At 44.8% G+C, this 24537-nt stretch overlaps 2 protein-coding genes across 4 annotated transcripts; one reads left to right on the top strand and one right to left on the bottom strand.

Annotated features, from left to right (window-relative positions):
* Nucleotides 1-4734: 4734 nt before the first annotated feature.
* C1QL3 (complement C1q like 3) lies at nt 4735-10343 on the top strand. Its single transcript, XM_086466982.1, has 2 exons — nt 4735-5322; nt 10164-10343. Exons 1-2 carry the CDS (start codon nt 4735-4737, stop codon nt 10341-10343), a joined length of 768 nt encoding a protein of 255 aa, XP_086323108.1.
* A 2938-nt stretch (nt 10344-13281) lies between these two features.
* On the bottom strand, nt 13282-24242 carry PTER (phosphotriesterase related). Of its 3 annotated transcripts, XM_086466895.1 has the most exons (5): nt 23811-24242; nt 21391-21656; nt 18332-18367; nt 17885-18025; nt 13282-13888 (listed from the first exon to the last, which is right to left on the bottom strand). In XM_086466895.1, exons 1-5 carry the CDS (start codon nt 24240-24242, stop codon nt 13678-13680), a joined length of 1086 nt encoding a protein of 361 aa, XP_086323021.1. In that variant the 3' UTR covers nt 13282-13677. The 3 variants fall into 3 exon arrangements, with proteins under 3 accessions (XP_086323021.1, XP_009953069.1, XP_009953070.1); XM_009954767.2 differs by lacking the exon at nt 18332-18367; XM_009954768.2 differs by lacking the exons at nt 17885-18025; nt 18332-18367.
* Between the last annotated feature and the right edge of the window lie 295 nt (nt 24243-24537).

The raw sequence follows: 24537 nt of genomic DNA, 5'->3' as shown, positions 1-24537 counted from the left end.
AGATCTTTCGATCTTAATTTCTCTCCCCCAGTAACCAGTCATGTTTGACTGATCTTTCCAGATTAAAAACTAAAAAGGAAGAGATATGTGGAATTTATTTGCAAATTCTCCTTGTTGAGCCCTGTCACTTTAGTGACAGCCCTCCTGAATTCCCCCCTCATTTGGATTTGAAAAGTGGTTGTAACCCTTTCAAGGCTGGACACATTTTCTTTGGATCATTTTCCTGTTTGCCTTTGTGTTCAGAGGCTGACCTTCAAAGGGCATTATTCATTGCAATAAAATTTAATCTAGAATATTTCCAGTCACACACACAAAGAAGGCTTAAATCCCTGAACAGTGGAGAATACCTGCTGGAGGACTTCCTACATTCCAAAGGACAGGTAAAAGTTTCCCAAAAATCAGCAAAACAATTTTTTGTCTGTTCTATGCTGAAGCTGATTTTCCTTCCATGAGCATGAAAGTCTTAATTTTATGAAAGAATCCAGTGGGCAACGGGCATCACTATAAACACAGATGTTCTTCAGTCACGTTGACCAAAACGAGTTTCTGGGAGAGCTTAGCTAACGCTGCCTGTACAAGCACCTACCGAAACCAGTGCAGGTTGTGGTCCTGTCCAGGACCTACTACATGACACATGCCAGCCCTGAGATTTCAGCAAACTGAGTGAACCAAACTGAGACAGGAATGGCCTAGGATAGCAGCAAAGGTGTCACCACCATGTCACCATGGCATCTTTGAGCCACCTACACTGATACATCTACCCTCTTATGTTATATTTTTATCATTTAGCATTGAACCTGCTTACCTGTTAAGAGCGAGTGCAGGTCATTCCTTGGCCACACCACTGGTGCCCAGGTTAAAACGCTAACCTTTACATTCACAGTTAGCCTGCTGTTTATAAAGGTACAGGGTAGCAAAGCCTTCATTTTCGAGTTGACTGTATTCAAAACACTTCTCTAAAAATAATAATAATTTATAAAAAAGAATTAAAATATAAGCAAGAGCAAAACAGATGCAGATAGGAATGAGCAGGAGCAGCATGGGACTTGGCACAGCGTTCGAACACTCCTTTGTTCAGCATATGACTTTTCCCACGTTACTGCTGCTCACTGTAGCTGGTGAAGGGTTGCCCTTTCTCACAGAGTGTTTTTTCCTGGGCTAACCCTTTGGATCTAACATTGCAGGCATGAGGAACCATTTTGTGCCTGACAACTGCAGAACGTGTTCCCTGTGTGCCAGTGGGTATGTCCTTATTTGGTTTTCTCCAATTTTTCCCTAAGTAAGCGCTGAGGCAATCGCACACACACACAAAACAGACACACATGTTGTACTGTACATCTTTAAGGCTCTGTATGAACATTAACTAATTAGGCAGTAAGGAAAAGAGCTGTGGGCAGGCTGATTCAAATGGCAGAAGCTGCAGGGGATACAGCTCGAACACCAGCTGCAGGTCTGAATGCATAAAGGCCCAGAGACCGGGGAGGGAAGCACAGAGGCTGAAAGGCTGGAGCAAGCCTGTGAGAGGGCTTCGAAAATCCGAAGAAATTTAGCATGTTAAGACGGGCAGCAGCTCACATAGGTACAATGGTTAGATTAAGAATGGACCGACAAGCTCAACTGTTAGCCTTTAGCACAGAGAAGAGATTATATGGTAACAGAAATGCTACCCAAGCCTTAATTACAGCGAATCACTGCTTTGACACGCCACTTCAGGAAAACAAAGGTCCTATGGCAAAAAGAGGTTTCTACATTTCCTTTAACTCTGCTCCAGACTACGAGACCTCTAGTGCATAATTTCCGAGCCTTCTGTTTCCCATTCTTAGTTTCCTTGGAAAAGACATCTTTTCCTTGGGAGCTAAGGATGCTCTAGTCACCAAAACACTGGCCTGGCATTCAAGGTCCCAGGCTATGTTCCCAGCTAACACACAAGCTCCACTGACAACCCAGCACCAGTACTTGCCCCGTTCTCTCTATTCTGCCTACTCAGGGTTTTGTGGCCGTCTTCTTTGGGAGAAAGTCTGCAAGAATTTAGGGTCAATGGGCATTCCTGGCAAGATGCAGGAGGGTAAAACTGTCTATTAAGAACGTAAACGCGGTTGGTATTGTAGGACCTCACTTTAAAAATCAAGGTTATCATGGCTGGAGTAAGGAACCGAGCATGTGTCTGACGCAAATAAGTCACCCAGCATCACTACAGCTTGACAGACCATGGTAGGGGTGTGTCTGAAGGAAGAGATTTGCTGTTTTCTTGATGTTACACGGCTGCTGCAATGGAGGCTTACGCACATCCCGATGTCACAAAAAGCACCTGGGTTAGGGATGGCTAAATACAACACCTCAAGGGCCCAGCTGCAGGCTGAGGCAGACCCATCACTCTTGGCACAACTTTTCTTTTTGTCCTGCCCAGACGCAAGAGCAGTGTTGAAAGCCCTCTCCTATGGGGTGAAGAGCGTGATGAGGTAGAAATATAATCCTTCAAGTGTGCTCAACTGCCTTCCTGGGTCCTGAGGGGAAACCCTTGCCTGGGGGGACTGGCTAGCTTCTGTCAGTGCCAGATAAAGAACTTTTTTAAGACAGAGCGTTGAAGAAAAAAGAAAGAAAAAAAAAACCCTGGGAGGGGTATTTACAAGTGTGGGAAACGGAAGCTTTATCGGGAGTTTTCTGAGCAGATAAGGAGCTGGGCTGGCCCATCGCTACGCAGTGGTGTGGACGCACTCGCTGCCTTTGAGTCTCTCAGGAAAGAGCAAAAGGAGCTGCTGACATTTCTGCTTAAAAGGAAGAATCAATGAATCTTTGTTTCCCACCACCTGCTTGTTTGACCTTATTGTGTTGCGGAATAGAAAAGAAAGAGAAGAGAATGGGTGAGGGGAGAGGGGATTCGTGCTAATAAAATCCAAGAGAAGATCACAGCCCTCTGATCATCACTGGAGATGCTATTATTTGGTTGCTGTCCTATTTGCCGCTGTTGCTCATTTCTGATTCTTGCCTTGCTGTAATAAGTCACACTCTTTCCACCCATCATCCCTGTATTGACAGGCAAATGTCACCCGCATTTGATTGACGTCCATTGCTCCTGAATACAGAAGTATGATTTAGGAATCAATTCCGTTTGTTTATTTAAACAGCTCTATGTGTACCTTGTATATCTGTAAGCAGGACATTAAGTCCCTTAATATTTTCTCTGGAGAAATGCCACTAAGATTGCACATTCACCTTCCCAATCAGCCCCAGAGATGCCCACCAGCCCTTGGGGGAGGAGAAACCGTTCACACACACAAAAAAAAAACCCCAAAAAACCCCAACAAACCAAAACAAAAAAAAAAAAAAAACAAAACTTAACAAAACATTTTGCTGCCCCCGAGTTAAGCCAGAGAGACCTTTTTCTCAGGTCCAGGCATCTGTTGATCTGTATATGTCCCGCGCTTTCCTTTGACTTCTAAACAAAAGGGAACTCTTTCTCTTGGTGTCAGTTTGCTAGCAAAGCGGTGGCTGGCTTTCACACCAGGAAACACTGCAGCCGGTGAGGAGTATGTCAGGTTTAATTCACAGAAAGAACTGTTTCCTTCTCTGCCTTTATTGGGGAGCAGGGAAGATGGAGATCCAAAATTGTGAGAGATGCTAATCGCTATTGCTGAGCGAGGTGGGAGGTATATTTTCAAGTAACTTCCCCTTGGACAATCGGTAACGGTAAAGCATCCGTACGTTTAAAGCGGTATTTCCCAGAAAACACTAATATAGCAGGGTGGCCTCAGGGAAGCATTAAGCAGGAGGTGGATTGACCTTTTAATTCTCCATCGGTGACCTGAAGGGTACCCAGAGGCTGCTAAGCACATCTCTTCCTTTCGGTCTGCTCCAGAAAGGGCTGTCATCGCAAGATGCAGCTAGTGAGTGAGGCTCACGATTTCACTGTTCATCCGTTTGCGGGAGGGGTGGGGGAGGGAGAGAGGGAAAAAAAAAATATTTCCCACACTGCCAGAGTAATGCCAAACTCTCTGTGAGTGGGAAGAGCAGAGCAGATGCTGGAATGAGATGCCAAAGCAGCTCCCCTTTCCCCTGCGCTTTTGGGTGCCTATAAATTCCTCCAGCACGCTCGTCAGCCTCCTCCTCTCCTGGCAGGTGGCACCCGGGCAGGATCCCGCTCTCCCTCCAGCTCCGGCTCCGGCGCGGCGCAGCGGCGCGGGCTCTCGGCGGCGGGGACCGGGGCGGCGGCGGGGCGGCCGGGAGGCGCGTCCCCGCTGAGGACTGTCGTCTCTGCGAAAAAAAAAAAAAAAAAAAAAAAGCGAGCGAGGAGGCGAGCGGGGCGATCGCGAGAGGAAAGGCAAGTTCCAGGGAAAGTTGACTCGGACTGGCACAGCCTGAAAAAAAAAAAAAGTCGATCGCCAGCGGGAGCATAAAAGTGCGGGCGGCCGGGGCGCGGCGGCAGCTCTCCCGCTCCCGCTCCCGCTCCCTCTCCCTCTCCCTCTCACTCCCGGCGGCTGCAGCGGCCGCAGCGGAGCGCCGCGACCCGCCGGAGCCCCGCGACCCGCCAGAGCCCCTGCCGCCACCGGCAGCGGAAGGGCGGCGAAGCCCCTGGGGAGCCGAGCTCGGGCGGGCTCGGCTGTTTTTCGGCTCTGAGGAGGTCCCCGACCAACCATCAAGATTTTGTCCAAAAGCAGGCAAGAGGATCGCCCTGCGCTGAGCCGGCTCGTGGGCAGCAGGCGGCGGCTGATAGCGGCCGGCGCGCTGGGGGTGGTGATGGTGCTGCTGCTGGTCATCCTCATCCCGGTGCTGGTCAGCTCGGCCGGCACCTCGGCGCACTACGAGATGCTGGGCACCTGCCGCATGGTCTGCGACCCCTACGGCGGCACCAAGGCGCCCAGCACGGCGGCCACGCCCGACCGCGGCCTCATGCAGTCCCTGCCCACCTTCATCCAGGGGCCCAAGGGGGAGGCTGGCCGGCCGGGCAAAGCGGGGCCCCGCGGCCCCCCGGGGGAGCCGGGGCCGCCCGGCCCGGTGGGGCCGCCGGGTGAGAAAGGCGAGCCGGGGCGGCAGGGCCTGCCGGGCCCCCCCGGGGCGCCGGGGCTGAACGCGGCGGGGGCCATCAGCGCCGCCACCTACAGCACCGTCCCCAAGATCGCCTTCTACGCCGGCCTCAAGAGGCAGCACGAGGGTTACGAGGTGCTCAAGTTCGACGACGTGGTCACCAACCTAGGTAACCACTACGACCCCACCACCGGCAAGTTCACCTGCTCCATCCCCGGCATCTACTTCTTCACCTACCATGTGCTCATGCGGGGCGGCGACGGCACCAGCATGTGGGCCGACCTCTGCAAGAACAACCAGGTGGGCGCCGCGCCGGGCGCTGGGCGGGAGTGGGGGACATGAGGGCAGGGGGCGCCCGGGGAGAGCCGGGCTTCCTGAGGGGAACCGGGGACATAAGGGCAACGGACGCCGCGGGGGGAGCCGGGCTTCTTGAAGGGCTCCGGGTGCCGTGAGGGCAGCGGGCCCCGGGGGGAGCCGGGCTTCCTGAGGGGAGCGGGCGTCTTGAAGGGAGTCGGCGCCCGGGGGAGAAAGCCGAGCGCCCTGAGGGAGCGGGTGCCCTGAGGACAGTGGGCGCCCGGGCGCAGCCGGACTCCCTGAGGGAAGCGAGCTCCGTGAGGGGAGCGGGCGGAGCGGGGCGGCGCGGGAAGGGCGGGAAGCGGGCGGCGGGCGGGGAGGGGGAGCCAGTCGGCCGCGGGAGGCGGTGCGGGGCGGGGGAGCGGGGCCCGAGTCCGGGCAGTGCGCGGGCAGGGCGAGCCGCCGGGGAAGCTGAGGGGAGACGGCGCCCGCCGTCCGCAGCCGGCGGGGACCCTGCGGCCAGCGCTGGGGCCGAGGCGGGGCGCCCCGCTCTGCCGCGGGTGCCCGAGGACAGCTGAGGGGCCGGGGGTTCCGCGCAGAGCCGAGGCGGCCCCGGGCTGCCGGCTGAATGCGGCCTCGAGGCACTCTTTTCCCCGAGAGTCACGCCGCTGGCGCCCGCTCCCAGCCCGCTGTCCGCGCCGGCCCGCGGGCAGAGCGGCACCTGGCCGGCGTCCGCAGCCGTCCCGGCCGCTGTTGGCCAGCCCGCGGCCGCAGGGCGCTGCTCGCAGCTCGGCCGGGACGGCAGCCGGGGGGTGGTCCCGCAGGCAGCGGTGCCCCCGCGGGGCCGAGCGGAGCCCGGGCAGGAGCCGGGCGTTCCCCGAGGGAGAGGACACTCCCCGGGCAGGAGGGGGAGCCGGGGGCAGCGGGTGAGCGCAGGAGAGGGTGATGCTGCGTGGGACACGGTGAGCTGTGGGGGAGGAAAGCAGCCACGGGACGGGACGGGGTTCCCACGCAGCGGGGCGCCGAATCGGACCCGCTCAGCCCCCGGCCCCGGGGGAGCGAGGTTTCCCTCCGGCAGGGAGAGCTGGCAGCCGTGTGAGCTCGGCGCCCGCAGCGCTCGCCCCGGAACGGGCTGGCCCCGGGGACGCACACGGGGCGCCCGGCCAGCACAGGCACGGCCCGGCACCCCCCGCGGGAGGGTGGCAGCAGTCGAAATAAAGGTCTTGCCCTGCTACCGTCTGAAAGACAGGGGAATCGCCCATTTTACCTAGGGTAAACGCTGCCACGGTGCTCGCAGAAGAGGCTGTGCCTGTGAGATTGCCCCCGGGGAGCCGTTCTTCCCCATTTTGCGCTTCTTCCGTACGTAGTTAACGGGCACAGACAGACTGGCTCGAGCTATGACAGCGTGGCGGTGCCGCGACCCTTCTCTGTCCGGGCTGGCGCCTGCCTCCGGCAGCTCCGCGGTGCTCGCGCCTGTCTCCGGCCCCCGTGGGCGGGAGGGCGAGGGACCAGCAGCCGCTCAACAGGTCGGCCCCTGCCGGAGCCGCCGCGGGGCGCGGGGGACTGAGGGCCGGGCCGCAGGGCCGGGCCGCCGGCTCGGCCGGGCTCGGGGAGCCCCGCGCTGCCGCTGGCCGTGCACCCTCCGGCGGGGTGGGCCCGGCCGCTCTACGCGGCGTCCATGGGACTAAGAACGGGACTCGCTGTCCCCGCCGCGCCAGGCAGGTCGCGAAGGGGCTCGTTCGTTGGCACGTCCCCTCCCGGGGCGGCGGGGTCGCGCCACGGCCCGCTGCGCTAAGCGCGGGCGGGAGCGTCGGCAGCCCGTAAATTAACCTGATACGCCACTTAACCTTTTGTTTATAGCTCCTCAGAAGTGCTGTGAAAACAGAATAACGAGGACATCGGCAGCAATTAATTAGATTAGAAAACGTCTACCATAAGTACCATCTCAGCAGATAAACCAGGACTAGTAAAACAAAATACACCGTAATAGATTCACGTCGATTTCTTCACACAAAGGCAATATTGTCCACGGCGAGAATACCATTTTACTTGCAATTAAAATATTAATAAATTTTTGACCCCTATTTATGTTTTAAAGTGTTCATTTTTCCAAACCCTGAAAAACAAATATGTACCAGTACTTTTTAAAAAAAGTAACCAATCATAAATATTAAATTGAGCCTGAAGTGTAGCTCTTCACAAATATAACGACTTCCAGTACCACATATGAGACAAATCGAACTCGCAGTGATTCAAAGAAAAAAAGGCATGTGGTTCTATGTATGTATTTGTGTATGTCTCTGCAAAGATAAGTATTCAGGTAAATGTCTGCAAACAAACTATTTAAAATTAAGGCACAGTTTTGATGCAGCAATGTCGCCTTTTGATTATAATTTATACTTGAAACACTAAACGCTGATGTGACAGCAGTTAACTTTGTCTATTATTTGCAAGAAAGCTCAGAAACTTTGGAAGTAAAAGGCATTAAATAGAGCCTGGCAACGAGAACATTATAAATTCAGTGTTTTCTAACAATGAAAAAACCCAAACATGGAAAGTGTATGACTGCCTTACAGAAAAAAAATCATGCCTAAGCAATGCAGAGGAGGAACCTCAAGGTCTCCACCGTTAACACATTGCCTTCTTTAATGGTTATAAAGCTCGAACAGGGAAGTGCCGAGATCACATAGCTTAGCTAGTATGCGTGTGCAGCTTGAAAGTGTAACTTCACGATAGATGAGGTGAGCAGTCATGCAACTTAGGAAATGTATAGTTCATTAGTGGTTTATTTTCGAGATGCATTTACCCTCTTGCAGCAGTACACGGAGAATTCATTCGAGACTGTACCCCCAGGCTTTAAAAAGAAATTGCTGTGGCTGACCAAGCAAGGAGGTAAAACCTCCATGAACAGCACACTGGGGTTTACAGGGCATTTGTTCATATGTAGGACAGTAAGATCTATACTTTGGTTTCTAGACTTTCAGTACCCAGAATCTTTTTTTTTCTTCAGCCAGTATGTACTATCTAGAATCTTAAAAATAAAATATCCATCGCTGTTGTAGTCTGTGTCCATATGCTGATTCCCTTAGGACAGTCACTAATAGAATTCAAATTCTCCTTTACTACGCACAAAAAACCTACATTTTAGACAAATCCACAAAGTAGCATTTCATTATGATGTAAATAGAAATTTGGAAAGTGATTTAAGCCATTTTGTTTGCCAGTATGCGAGACACTAGTTCTCAATGGAAGCTTTTCTACTTCAGCTATAGCCTTTTTATTCCTTCCCATTTGCCCTTTCCATTTACAGACAGCAACAGCCTCAGCCCCGTTATTTTCTTTGGAGGGTATTTCCAGGGTTAATGGCCCGGAGCCTTCAACTCCACTCTGCTAGTCATTATCCGGAGGAAATACCCTCTGCTTAGAATAATTATTGCTTAAACACCAGCAGCACAGATCGCCTCTGTAAACACCAGCAGGCAATTCAGGATCAAGAAGCCCTGGAATAGCTGTGGTTTATTGCCATGCCATGTATCAGTTTCCAGTTGCAGACTGACATTACTGAAGGTCCTTCAAGCCTTTCTCACTCTTCTTGCAGGATGCATAAAGAATTTCCACCTCCTCTGATATTTAAGCTGCATAATGCCGTAAGATCCTGCATGGTAAAGAACCCCCTCCTTTTTACCGTTTCAATATTAATGTGAGATCGTATCACATGAAAATTTAATTTGAAAATTTATCATTTAAACTTTGAAAGGAATCCATGGAAATTTGTGACTTACAGCCTATTTTTTCAGTTCAGAACAGATAAAATCCCACATACAGTACGCCAAGTCATGCATTATTACTTAGTTCAGGTTTGCAGTACCACTAAATCACTTACTGCTCTGTAACTACACTGGAACAAAGACAAGCAACAAGCAGATGACGTGTTACACTGAAATAAATCACACACAACTAAGTTTAAATATTTTACCAAACAGGGTCAAATTATATAGAAATAATTTGGAGACTTACAATGGCACAGGCTATTCATTGCTGGAAACCAACATATGCCACAAAATTACAGATTACTTCCAGTTTGATAGTAATGTCAAATTTAATCAGTAGTGGAACAGCAAGGGAGAAATGGAAAAAAAGGTATGTTTAAGTGAAAGCTCCAAATGAAAAGTCCTCAATTACATGTAAGTTCGAAAACCTCTTAAAGCAAATAGTGACTTGCCTGTGATTTTTCAAATGTGCATCTCTTACAACACACAGAAATTAAATGTTTGCTTGCTGCAATGTGGCAATAACAGTTTTTCCAAACCTCAGCTAGGATCCTTACCTGCTTGTGCGCATTGGAGTGTGCAGGGGGAGGGGGTGTGTGTGTGCTTTTTGATTCTTTTTGCAGCATGATCCTATTGGTAGTATGGCAATACATCGCCTCTGGAGAAAGCGCAGCCTGGTATCCGTAGGGCCTCACCCTGGATCCTCACTGACGTCAATCACTTGTCCTGCTGAAATAAAAGTTAACATCAATGCAAAACTGGCACACGACCAGCATCGGGTCTCCGATCTCCAGCTAGTATCGCACCTATATTTAAAAAGGCTCCGAACATCTACAGGAGTACAAGCAGTTGCGTGTTGATCAGGTGACTGAGAAAGGAGCACGTTACGCCTTTTGTTTTGGGTGTTGTAGGAGAAAATCCGCAATAACCGTAGGAAAAAACATACAATATATCCTGCCAGACATTTAAAGTAGCAACTCATGCATGCTGAATCAAATGTTGAGGGTATGCTTTAATTTCACCATGCAGGGAAAATTACCTGAGTTTTCTTAACCACTCATTATGTATTTTACATAGGTTCGAGCTAGTGCGATTGCTCAGGACGCTGATCAGAACTACGACTATGCCAGTAACAGCGTGGTTCTTCATTTGGAGCCAGGAGACGAAGTTTACATTAAATTAGATGGAGGAAAAGCACATGGAGGAAACAACAACAAATACAGCACATTTTCTGGATTTATTATTTATGCCGACTGATAATGAGTGAAAAGACCCACCGAATCAGTCCAAAAATGAAGCTTGCTCTTCTAAGCAATGGATTTGCGTGGCAAAAGTCAATGAAACAAGCACCCCAGGAGAGAGCGACCACCGAACACCTCAGTAGTGGGGAAAAAAAGTTGAATGCTACCTGGTTCACATCTGTACAACAGCAAGAAACCTTACGCTAAAAAATTACAAAGTTAAACAGATGTGTGATCCACTACCGCCAAAGCAAATACTTCCTCATTGTTAGTGTCCATGTGAATGAAGTCTTACATAGATCAAATTTTTATAGGAAAAAACCCACCTAAGGACGCTGAGTAATTTCTTCAGTATGTATGATACTTTGATGTGTTATGATCTTGCTGCTTTATCCATACTTCAGCTTTGGTTCTTGTGACTTAACGGCTAACAATGATGCTTGGAGTCCACTCGTAGTGTGGTGAGGAACGATTTTACAATAAAAGGAAGAGGTAATCAAAATACACTTTCTCTCTCCAAAGGAATTGTTTGCCTTGTACTCTTCTTATCCTTCCACTTAAAACTAGAAACTAATCAGCTTCAAGCCTTAACTCAATGTTCCTGCTTTGTAGGTTTACATTAGACTTTAAAATGAATGCAGTGGAGTTGTTTAAATTTTATCTTCCCCTTAGCTGTGTTCTGAAAGAAAAAGGATAGAGGAAATGCCTTTCCCGCCCCCCCCCCGAAAAACACAACAGTTGACAGAACTATTCTGTTGGACCAAATCCCTGCTTCCACCAAAGCCAATGACAAAACTCTCATTGATATTAGTGGGAAAAGGATTTGGTTTTTAATTTGTAAACGTGTAAATATATATTTAGACAGTTATTACAGGCCCATTCTCGATGGTTAGTTGTGTAAATATTTAGCAAGCCTAGCATCCACATCCTTGGATGAAGGTAGAATGTTTTCTTTGCAGCAATTAGTCTTAATTATTCTTTTAGCACTTAGTCTGTACTTGGGTACTGTTTTTAATAAAATAGTTGTGACTCAACATACTGCAGATGTTCAGCTAGAATTTCGTAGGAATATAATGGGTCAAAACCTTATCTGTCTTAGGTGTCTTGTCTCACTGAAGTTAGTGGGATTAATTCCCACAAAGGAAGAGCAGGAGATCTGACACGTGAGAAAATGCTGTCACACGGACCTTTCCATGGTAGCTAGTGACCACTATGGAGTAAGGTGTGCCTATGAAATGGACACAGATAAGCATATTACCAAAAATGATAACACATATGCAAAGAAAGAAGCAGATATTTACATGCAAAAAAAAAAGTGTGTATTAAAACCTATTTTTCTCATTCATATATATATATAGATATATAAAGTCTCAAAGAAGTTTAATCCATATGAAGGATTAATGGCTTGGAGAATTAAGCTAAACACAGGTACTATGAGTTACATAGTTATAAAAATGCTTTGAAATCAGTCATATCAGTAATGTCCACAGAATATTTTTATTCAGAAAATTGATTTCTTGTTTGGTTTGGTTTTGGGAGGGGAGGCTGTCTATTTCTCTCAGGTTAAAACTTGAAGATTTCATTCTAAACCTAAATTTTGGCAAGATAATTAACTAGCTCCTTAGCACAGTTGGATATGTTATGTATTCTTAACCTTTTGGCAAAATCAAGGTTAAAGAGTAACAGAGGCTACCCCTGGCATTTCTATTTCATGTACTTTGCTACAAGCAACCTTGTCTAATGTTCCAAGGGTACAAACTCAGATTTATCTGCACTAGTGTTGAAAGCGTCTGCCACTGTGACGAAAAAGCTCTTCAGTCCTGGCTGCTCAGTTGAAGTCTGATGGAAGATGTTACAAATCTCTAAAAATCTCTTGCTTGAATGAGTCAAGCTTTTCTTAAACAGAACACATTAGTCTTTCTGGTTTGAGTCGTCCAATTCAAAATAAAAGGCAAGTTAGCCTAGGCTGACTGAGAGGACTGCCAGTCTAACTCATCTAGGATTTGTAAAGGGACATTGTGCTGCCAGTTGCCTGTGTATTATCTTACCAGAATGGTTAACGCTTTTGCTGTGTGACAAAGTGCCAGCCCACATCCGTACGTCGTAGTGATCACTCCTGTTTTTTTTCCATGAGGTTATGTATTTTACTAACAGATATGTAACTCACCTCATGCCTGTTTGTCCCACTGTTGCTTTTATTGGTTAGCACACTTACGACAGCGGTGTAGCTAGAGGTTTTCTACATAGTATCAAACAGTAACACACCAGGCTAGAGATCATTTACAAGGAGCAATGTGTATTTACTAAGGTACTTGTTGGAAAAGCTCAATACTACAAGACATATATGGTCAAATTTGAAGAAGCTTTTGAAGTCCAGCTACCACTGCTACTGGGTGAGACCATTTTTTGGATGAATCACCTGCCCTGGTTAAAGTTAGACAAGAGCAAAGAACACACTTTATGTGAAAAATGCATATAAGGCAAACATTTCTTCCTTTTTCATCATATCTTGATATACTGATTTGTAAAGACTTATATCACAACCTTTGTTATAACTATTACAACTCATTAAAACTGTATTATGTAATATATTTTGACTTTTGGTGTCGCATCCTTACAAAAAGAAGGTAGTCTGCGGGAAGTTTCACATGAGATTCTGAAAGTCCGGGAATGAATGCCATTAAAAAAAAAAAGACATCCATAATAATACTGCACGTAGTTGAAGATGTCATCAAATTGCTTTATTCAAAAGTATATTTTCCCATGTATTTTTTACACTTTCTGTTAAAATTAAGTAAATTGTTAAACTAGGAAGAAAGAATATCTTTTTAGAATTATCTGAGATTCCTTTTGCCTTCTGTTGTCTATGGAAGCTATTTAAAAGTCCCAGGCCTTTTATGAAGCCTTATTTAAAGAATCTAAGGATAATTAGAAGTTTGTCAATATTACAAGGATTAACATCACTTCCTGGAGAAGAAGAATTTAATCGAAAACCATAATCTCCTTCACTGTCCAGATGATGCATCTCCAAATATATTTTTGGGTAATGTTTAATAATAGTATTAGATTACTCTCTATAAACAATTATTTTAAAACTTCAACTGACAAGCTTTTGCAAGGTAGGCTCATATCCAGTAAATCATTCATGAACTGACTTTTAGCAGGGAGAAAATGCAGAGAGAATACCCGATTTTGTTGTCCTAATTAAAGACAAAAGTCATAATCTGTTTGTTTGCATCTCATTAATAACCCAGTTTCTCTGAAGAGAACCAAGTTTTAAAATGACTGCTGTCCTGAAATGGATCTGAATTTTATCAAGCTTCCCTATAAAATAGGAATATTCATTATTCCTACTTAAAAGTCAACCACTGCTTTGGATTTGCTAAGAGTATCTTATCGATTTTATCTTGGGATATGCCTCTAATTAGCATTTTAGGAACTATATTTTTAAGAATATGTGAATATCCATGACCTCCATATTTCATCAACCTATTCTTAGTGTGCACATCATGAGCGATCAGAATTCTGTCTTCATAGCCTTCATCGATCAGCATACGAATCCTGCAAAAGTAGAAGCATTCCTGTCAGTGAAAGGTTCTCATTCTGCAACAGCACAGAACTAGGCAGGATTTACATTTTTTACATTACTGTACTGCTGGACTGTATTATAACTGAAAATACTTGGGTTTAGGTACTCGGTAGACATATTCCTTCTATTTAATTGAAATTAAAACACGTATTTTACTCATGAAAAAAAAACCACCCCACACCTCCGAAAACATACCACCACACATCTCAAAGTGGAGAAGGAAAAGTCTTTCCATTTGGCACATGACTTTGCATTCCCAGTCCCATTAAGCCCACTGAGGAAATTAAGAGCTTCAGCACCATGAAGCATGGACACAGGTTTTATAAACACGAGTAAGTAATAATTTCCTACATAAACTGCTTCTCAGCAGGTTAGCCCTTGCTGCTGTCGCAAAGCTAGTCCCATTTACATTTAGTGACCAGACTCTGTGTGTGACAGGTCCGTTAAGAAGCCTGGCTCAGTTACACAAATACTTCCACGTCTTTAGTTAATTCCCATTTAGCAAGCCCGGTTAATAAAAACCCAAAGTTGTCAGCACTGTATTCCATTCAGACGATTATCATCCAAACGTGTTTCAAAGATGTTCATTACAGAAGATAAGACAGGCACTGCACAGTGCTGGCATATGCCAGGAAATAGGAGTTAATACGGCAGCCCAGCTGAACAGACTTGGCAAAACGACAGCAAGTCAGCTTGGAAAAAGTAGTAATCCTTCTGGTCACTCCCATGTAGCAAGTGTACTACAGCAAGTCCTTCTGTTTCGCATTTTGCTCAGGGAACCTTAATCCCTTGCTCAACTCACGTTTTAGAATTTATTCAGGGGGTGTCTAAAGTCCTGTATTGTGTGACTGTTAAGTTTCCAACTATGCTTCAGTTTAGTCTGGCAGTAGATTGCAGCACTGAAGTGGCAGAGACGGATAGACCAGACCTGGAAAGTGCTTGTTCGTCATGAAGGCACCCAACTCCATCATCTGCCAGCGCTGTGAAGTTCTAATTCTTACCTTCCTGACTGTGCTTTGATCACCAAGAAAGCAAATACTAGTTTTGTAAGTCACCACACTAGATCTGAAAGCCCTTACTGTTAGCTTTTATTACAGTTAGTTACGAGGAGATACATGTAGCAGGATCAAATCAATATGGGCAGCAGGAAGAAGGCAAGAAAGACGGGACTTGGTAAAGTATTAGCATCTTTCAAAAAACCCACTGTAAACAGTTCCACAGAGTGCACAACACTATGTATCCTGTAGTATTACAACATTGCCAGTATCTTCTCCAGCCTGAAATACAGAAAAACCACAGGGCAACCAGAGAGTAACAGCAATGACACGGGAGGGACTAAGTTCTTTGCTGAACAAACATCTTAGCATCATCTCCTTTCATATTTGCACTAATTTCATGGGTTGGGGAGGCATATGGTCCTTTATATTCCGTATTCATTGCTGCTTTTTGCTCATTCCTGTAAGTTTAGTTAGTACTTGCTTCCGACTCAAACACTGTCCCTGAAAAAATTCCTTTTTTACTTGCACTGGCAGTAGACTGCAGCAAAAATGCAGAAGTACACACACGGCTAAACTATGTTCGAGCAGGTATGGCATGACTACAGAGGTTTACGTTTTGAACAGACAAGACCTGAACATATATTTTCCATTTAGTATTTTCACTAATACATTTAAAGGTCAATTTGGTTTCCACCTCTCTGGTGCTGTTTGACAAGAAAACCCCTAAGGAGATTGCCACAGCCACCCTATGTCCAGTGTGGATGCATCAAAAGCCCAACAAAACCCATTTAACAGCACTTCTGATTCAAATGTGATATGGGAAAGTAGAAAATATCTGAAAATATTCTTTTTGAAATATGTGATAACCTTTAGTCTCTGCAATATTAGCTAGCTAGCCTTGTCTTTGGTAAATGAGAGTGTAACCCCCTGCCCTTGGCAGGGCTTAAGTAGGGTCTTTATCGCTCGAAGGCCTGCTTCATTGTGCTCAAGTAGGGTCTTGATCACTCGAAGGCCTGCTTCATTGTTTTAGGTAAGATGGGGGAGGAATTGCATTTGTGCAACAGACAGTGACCACAGAGGGGGATGTTGCCTTGAGCTGTGGTCGCAGGGGAAGACACTGCCCAGCTGTGCCTGAACTGCGCACTCTGGAGGATGGGTTCAAAAGGACAATCATGATGAAGACTATCGAGGAACTCTTACTTCCTCCCCAAGACCACCAAAAGACCCCCGAAGGGGAAGACTGAGCCTGCACAAGGGGGAGGAGATCTAATTTACATCCGAAGCGGGACAGAGTGATAAATACGTAAATATGTAAGTTTTGTTGCTTTAAACAGGACGCAATTACCGCGGCTAGGGGTGCAAGCCTCCTTAGGGTACCTGACCCTTGCTGCACCCAGCACTGCAGAGCTGTAAAAAACAGACCTGCTTCACAATCAACTTGGATTGCAGAGTTCTTTCGCAGATCAAATGCACATATCCACACCACACAATGAGAAGACAAACTTTTCGTGTTTTCTTCTGTAAACAGCCTGCTGCAAGAAACACTCAAACGCCAGAGAGTTTGAGGAGAGAGATCAGTAGCTGAGCAAATATCATAGATGGAATGAAAACTGCCACGGTTGAACAAGCACTTGCTAACCAAGACACAGTCCATTCCTCGCAGTGCTTCTATACATGCTGACCTCCCGTGTACAGGAGAGGGGGAGAAGGCACAGGGGAGGGGAACAACTTCATCCGTTCTACATGTGAAAACTGGATTCGTTGCAACAGTTTAAAACGCTGAATGCAAAACTGAGAGCCCTGTTAAGAGAGAGACACGATTTCTATCGTGAAAAGCAGCAGCAAATGCTTGGCAGTAAGCGGAACAGTAACCACATCACCTTCTGAAGAAAACAGTCTGAAAACGGAGAAGATGAGTTTTGAGGTTAGCTATGGTTTTGAGGTTCAGACTATGTCTGAAATGTAAGTGAAAACTCTGAAGTTACTTCATTAGTGATCAGGGATCATACAATCTTTCCCACGAAGGACAACAAAAGAACCATTTGCGACTCCGGAAGGAAAAAAGACACAGGCAGGATGGCACCCATCCCTGCACACCGACACTGTGGACAAACAGCACAGGAGGATCACGCCTCCGGACAGAGTGGAAGGGGCGAGATGCCCATTCCCAGCTGCTCCTACCTGTCTCAGACAGTTTCTGCAAGGAACACATGTCCTTGGCAATACCTTGTGTTAGCACAGCACAACAGACTTGCCGTGCAGCTGAGCTGAGACTGCATGTGCTGATGAGAAGCAGGGAAGAGGCATCTTGCCATGGGGGCCAATATTTTCACATTGTGAGTGTGAGGAGCATGGGAGCTCTGAGAAGACAGGAATCTCATCCTTCAAAAAAAGAAGGGCAAAAGGAGAGGGGGAGGAGAGGTGATATAGTGCTTCGAACAAAAAAGTCTCGTTTTCAGGCTGGAAGCACCAGGCCAGGTCAAATCCATCCCAGCCAACCAATGAGTTTTGCTGGGTTAGCACATTGTTGAGGAGATGTAACAGGCTCAGGTGGTGCTTAGCAGCAGAACTAGGTTTCCAGTACTACCTTTCAAACAAAAGCCAAATCCTAACAAAAAGCCAGTATCTCCAGCCTTTCCTTTTTTACAGTTCATATAAATGCAGTAAATGATCAAATGCGACCAGATCAGCATGGAATTAGGATGGAGAATGAAATTAAGAAGGATCTTTATCTTCTCAAGTAACTTTCTACAACACTATGATTCTACATCTTCCTTTGCAGACAGAAGAAATTATACCTGCTGTTTTAAAGAAGTAACAACAGCAGAAAAAAAAAAGTCGTTATTTTAGTATGAAAAAGACAATTTTGAACAGCAAGCAGAATCATTCGGTGATGCCCTTAAAACAATTACCAATAATATTAATTTGTCAATGGCAATGCTATAACTTAAACTGCATGGACACAGATACCTTGCAATTCTTTCATTGTCGCTCGGCATGTCAATGTCAGGATGGAACTGGTAATGAAGAAATTCTGTGCCAAACAGGTCATACTCTAAATAGCTTCCAAGTTCAGCAAATTCCAGAAGCTTCTTTGTATCAAATATAGTCCTGCAGAACATACACAGCACAAAGTCAGCATTGCAACAGGAAATAAAAAGAATCTCATGGTACGAGGACAGGCATTTTGCAACTTCCTACTTGCAAGGAACAAACCCAATAATCTATGATTTAATTCACCCTTTTGAAAAACAGGACTCCTGTTTGACACATGCAACCGAAGGTGATCCACAGCATTGTCTCCCTCACATTCATCTGAGACTTCATGCATTAAAAAAAGCAAAACAAACCCAATCCTTCCCTCATGAAATAATGAAAATGTTTACGATAATCTTGAAATGGAAACAGGAAAGCTACTTACTTTTGATATCACTACCTCTCTCAACAGACAACCTAACAAGGAAGGACATTTAAGGAGGAGGTTAATTCATAGTGACATTTAAAAAAAAGGCTACAGATTACTTACACAAAGACAGATTTACTTTCCCAAAAGAGTTACAGGAGACAGCTACATCCAGGCTTGTTTCATCCATCACGCACCGGTAATACACAACTTTGTCTTTAGTTTCTATTCTGTACAGTGATATTTCTAGATTGTCATTAGAACAGCAATATATCACTGTTTGCACTGGGATCTGGCCAGAACGCCTTAAGGAAACGCTCTCACCAAAATATATAATGGCACTGTGAGTACCTGGGACACAGGCTTTGCAGCAGATTTGAAAAGCGAAGGAACAAAGCTACTAAACTTCATCACTCATTTGGAAATAAATAGCAACTGAAATAAGAGCTCTCTGGAACATTTTTTTTTTTTCTTTGAAACATTTTTATCAAGCGTATAAGCTATTTGAAGGAAAATAAAAATACTCAAATGATACATTATAATTTTATCTTTACAACTACAATGTAATTTTTTTCATCTACAGAAAAAACAAGTTTCCACGAGACCACCACAGTTAACCAAAAGGGCAGTAGTTTATTTTTTTTTATTATTGCAGATATTGATGTCACAAAGTAATTTTACCCAATTACATCACAGTCTGTTGCTATGGCAGTGACTGATGTCACAAGTTCAATATTATGACTTAACGACAGGACCAAGTAGGAGGAACAGATGGGTTGAGAGAGAGAAAACCCTTGTTCAAACAAGCCTGCCATCAGCAGGAGCCTAAGACTTGCCAACTGTAATTAATAAAAAAATGTTATTTTTAAATTAATGTTGCAGTTTCCAGAGATTGAACATTTATCACTGAATGAATGAGTTTTCAGAGTGCGGAGCAAGAGAACAGGTTATTTTAGATCCGGCCCTGCTCAGTTCACAGGGAGCCCGCAGCCAACCTGTGCAGGTGGTAAAAAACCACTGCACAATATATTTCAAGAACAATTTCTTTCTAAAACTATTGTTAGAGTTGTGCTTTTGGGTGCTCTGTCCCAACGAAGAGCAGAAGTGCTTAATTTCAGCAGTCACTGGGTCCCCTTCTAGCCACACGATGTAGCAGCAGCAGCAGCGCCCAGCTGGAACTGCTAATCTTTGTGCTGGAATTAGGTGTTTGGGCAACGGGCGCCCCTGGGCAGCCATGCAGAAGGAGACTGGGCGCTGGGAGGCACCCTGTAGTTTGGACCTCATCCATAAATCACCGCAGGGACACCCACCAAACCGTTATCAAGCAAGCCTTGGTAACGGTTGCTGTAAGTCTTCTAACAATAGCCTCACAAGTGAATGAATGCTGATCTCTACCAAGACACCTTTATACCCTTAACCCCTAATAAGTGGCCAAAACCAAGACTCAATAGCTTTTGCTTCCCAGCCTTTACCTACACCATGGTTTCGCTATGGACACTTGCTACCTTTTGTTCTAAGGTGCTAAAATGCAAAACATGGTAGCCAGCATTTTAGTTTTATCATTTAATTGTAAATCCACCTGAAAACTACCATTCTATGTCAAAAGCAGACATGAAAATCAGAGCTATGTACAAATTTATCTCGCATTTAAGGGACTGGGATGCTCCCACGTGGATTCTTCTCACTGGAGGAGACTTAAAATGTTAAGTGCACATTGCAAAGCCAAACTTCACAGTAGTTATAGCAAGTGCCAACCTGAATGTGTGAAAGTAATGATAGGAGGAGTATAAGGAAATGTCATATTGTGCATCAGCGGCTGCTAGTGAAACTGCACCTCTGTCTTAACTGTTTTCCTACTTATAATGCTTATTTTCCACCAATAAATCACTGAATTCAGCAATTTACAACACCATATAAAGGCAAAAACCTTAACAATGTTTATGTTGAATCAAAATGGCTATGTAAGCATTGACACCTGCAGCTTGCTCAGTCCTCTTTCATAAAAAGATTTAAGTAATCACTATTTCCTTAAACAGCAGAGAAAAATATAGTTATAGATACAACAGAATGCAGGCAAATACATAAAGCAAGCCCATATCATTTATATATAATCAAATATAAATAAAATTTCATGGCACTGAATTTTCTGCTCCTAAAATCCCTAAGTAAAACATTGAGTTCTGTGTGAAGCCAAAACACCTATAGATCAATTTGCAAGCTCTTAGAGCCTGTAACTGTTAGAAATTTGGAGCACAGTGCTCCTCCCTGTATTACACTTACATTGAGGGCAAACAATCCAATTGCTGAGAATCATATGACCACAAAGAGTCTCCTTTATTCAGTAACTGCCAAACTAATCAACACTTGGACATTTTCCAGCTCGCCATGAGCAACACAAGGTCACACAAAACTGATTTGGTAATAGAGACTGCGTTTCTGAACTGGAGGGAGAAAAGCACCCTAATTCCTCTCCATGTCTGATGTGAGGCTCCTGGTTTTTGCTCTCAAGGAAACTAAAAGTTAGCTCTCTGGTCTATGCTAAGAACTATCCAAAACCCAACTATTTTCTTTTTAAGCAATATTTCTTCTATTTGGTAGCAGAATGCTAAAGACCTGCCTTCTGCTTTGATCCAGAATCCAGCCAAATATAGGCGCTCTCAATTAGCTTTGCTGAGATTTTCATAAGGCCCTTAGAAGTAGCCCAGTTTTCAAAAACGGTGGGAGCTGCTCAATGTCCAACGCTTTGTAAATACAGGGATTTGTGCAGGGATATAAACTAATGGATTTCCCCTTTTTTAGAATTGTGGCTATTCCTAATCTCACTCTCAGGCCTTCAAAGAGAGCATTTAAAACCCCCAAATCTCTTATCAATGTGAATTTAAAAGATGATCCCCACTGAAGTGCTGGAAGCTGATCAAGGTCTATATAAGTGGTTATTTTTAAGTCAGAAATCTTGAGGATGGTTCTTCACGTCGTGATCCCACTGCACATCAGAAACCTAGCTATTTGCAGTGTATTTCCTCAAAACCTCAGTGGGTTGTGGCAACACTGCCAGGACAGCAGAACAGCTCACCTGTCAAGGTGAGACATGACTGTCTTTGCAGCATCGGCCCCAGCTTCCTGCAGGATGCGGATAATCTGGAAAGGTGAGTCGCTGTTCCTGCCAGGATGGATGATAACGGGGCACCCAAGCTGTGACTGAGCTTGTGCTGTTGCCTGCAGCACTCTGTGTTCACTCTGAGTCAAAGGCCAGGAGCAACCTATTTCTCCCACCACACCACACTTGATGTTAGTCCCATCTGCTCCATTGAGTATCTCATCAACAATAGTGCCTGTAAGCTAGAGAACAGGAATATAAGATTTTTTTGGTTATTAATACTACTTGTGTTAAATAGCATCAAATTTGTCCTATGGACACTGTGCTAGTTATAGTCCTGAGGTCTTTCTAAACTTATTTAATTAACAGTTGGGTGTGTGAAAACACTGCAGTTAAAATCTGGTTTCTATTAATTGATGTTACGCTAGCCATTCACTAAGACCAAAACAAACACAGAACCAAATCAATTTAACAGTATCTGCTCACACAGTCATCTGGGTTTGCCAAGACAGCTCATCTACATACAATTTGAACACTGATTTAGGCTGAGACTAATTTTTCTTTTAAAAAAAAAAAGTTAGTTTATCACGAAACCTGTGCCTCGCACTCCTGAATTTGCTGCAGAAACAATTCAATGTAATTAGTTGCAAAACAAGGGACAAGAGAATAAGGAAACCTTGTCATCCAGATAGGGAAGGGAGAACTCTGGCAAAGATCCTGAAGAAACAAGCTTAAGGCAAATCCTGCTTGTGGGAATGTCAACATAAACAGGAGCTCTGCTGACTTCAGAAGTACAAGAACAAAGCTCAGCTGACAAATTTACAGGGTCAAAGTTAGCTTGGTTTTAAAATATTCATAGGCAAAAAAAAGATACCAGAATCTCCTAACAAAAGCAGTTTGTTATAAAAGCTTTAGTTTTTCTTTTCCAGAATAGGCCATATATCTTAACAAATACATTCAGAATTGAGAGCACAAAATGGCAATGATGATGATCTTCTAACTCAGGTCCTGAATGCTAAGGACATCATGATTTTCAGAAAGAATAAAGTGAGCAAAGGAAGAAGAAAGGTTTGCAAGCAAATCCAGGAAACCGAAAAAACCCAAACCAATTTTCAAATAAATCTGTAACTTATCCCTACTCCACACCTTATTTCCTCAACAGCCTCATACATCATACTGGTAAATACTCAATCTACACACAAAAGTCAGTCCAAGCTACTACAATTTACAGCAGGCTTCTGCCCAACACTTTATCGTACGAACACACATCTTCTGCTTCACGTATAACCAGCCTACCAACAATTTCTGTAGGCAAGTAGATAAAGAATTCACTCTTCTCCTGAAGAACATCTCTCAAAATACTGAAATTGTCTTTGTCTGATCAGGAAACATATCATCATGTCAAATTCACTGGCAAATGAGGAACCACTGGTTATCACGGATCAGTCACTGCACAACCCTTTCTAAATAACTGTCTTCTGGACTGGATTATTGATCACCTGCTGAATACAGGACATCTGTGGGTCTCCAGCAGTCCACCAAATACAGAAGAGAAACCTTTGCCCCAAGAAATCTAATTGTATCAAATGTCAAGTGATGGAAGAATATTTAGGAAAAGTATTACTGTTCCATACAGCTTGGGACCAGTGCGGTTGGCAGCGCTGCTCAAGTTTTGATCATTGATTTTTAAAATTAATTTAACTCAACTGTAAACTGTGACAGATTAAAAAAAAAAGTTCTCAGCTCTGTTCATCTGCATTCACAGCCTCCTGCCTTGGAGAGTTCCCTTCCCTCTTCTCCCCATCATCACATTTTCTTAATAAAAGTTGAATGAATATTTATTATTATAGGAATATCTGGGGACCTCAGTCATTATTAACACGTTGTCTTAGGCACCATACAAACAATGTGATGTAGACTCTGCCTTGAAAAGTCTGGACAAATGGTAGAGAAGAGAGGTACAACAAAAAGCCTGAGCAACGACTTTCAACTGTCCTATAAATATTGCAATTATTTATGCTTTTTACAAGAATTCTGGGTGATCTCATTGGGAAGCAGTTAGCCAGAGAGACAAAGGAGGCAGAAGGGACATACTCCTTCCTTAAAAATTGTAAAAAGAACAGGATAATGCCCACACATGAAGTACTTTATTTTCCTTTTACTGTTGCATTATAACTAATCCCTGAGAGAAAATGGAGCTTAAGAATTGGAAATGCTGATAGATAATCCCAGCACATGCAAGCAGTGCTGGTCCAGCTATAACATACAAGCAGTTCCCAAGTTTTTCACGTTGAGAACTTCTAGATTTCATCTATTTTGCTGGAACTTCTCTCCAACTCTGACTCACCCCGGTATAATTCATAGGGCAGAGACATTGAAGCAATGTTAAGACTTACCTGCTCCACTGTCATGGCCTGTGTTTGAGAATAATGAGTGGAGTCCACATAAAACCCAGCCCCAGCAATAATATGGACTCCAGTTTCTTCAGCAAGTTTCTTCAATGTATTCATATCCCGACCAATTCCTGTGGTTGTGTTTTCCACAATCGTCCCACCACCCGCTGCTTTAAAATGCAACAGCTCCTCCTTCACAGCATCAGTTTCCTGATACAAAAGAAGGTTTTCTTTATGGCTGTAGGGATTTTGCTTAATCCAAAACAAGTTCTTCATCTCAATAGGCCCACCAGACAGAGGCTCTTGGCCTGGAGAAGGTGGACAAAAAAAGCTGCTGTAGTTCATAGTCAAGTGTTCATGAGTCAGTGTATAGCCAAGGCAGTCTGGCTCCACAGGGCGCAAGACAGTCTGCACCTTCCCTCTCAAGGAAGGCATTTTTCTTCAACAAAAGGGAAAAAATAATCAAATTCTAAAAGAGTCTGGGAAGGAAGAAGAAAGGAAACAAAAACATTTCAGAGAGAGCAAACCTTTCTTACACAATTTCTGAATTCCCTGCTCTCTCTCACACACGTAACTACACACTGTGTGCGTTCACTGGAACCTTTTCAAATGCTGTTTCCAGTAGAGTGGTCAGTATCAAACCCAAAACATTTCTTTTACCCAATTGCACGTGTATCAGTACTCTAGCAATGTAAAAATATCACATTCCAGTACAAGGAAATGGTCACCA

Source organism: Leptosomus discolor, chromosome 6 (genome assembly GCF_034619465.1).
Source record: "Leptosomus discolor isolate bLepDis1 chromosome 6, bLepDis1.hap2, whole genome shotgun sequence".
Lineage (NCBI taxonomy): Eukaryota > Metazoa > Chordata > Aves > Leptosomiformes > Leptosomidae > Leptosomus > Leptosomus discolor.
The sequence above is the reverse complement of the archived record's forward strand: the minus strand, read 5'-3'. Positions and strand labels throughout refer to the sequence as shown.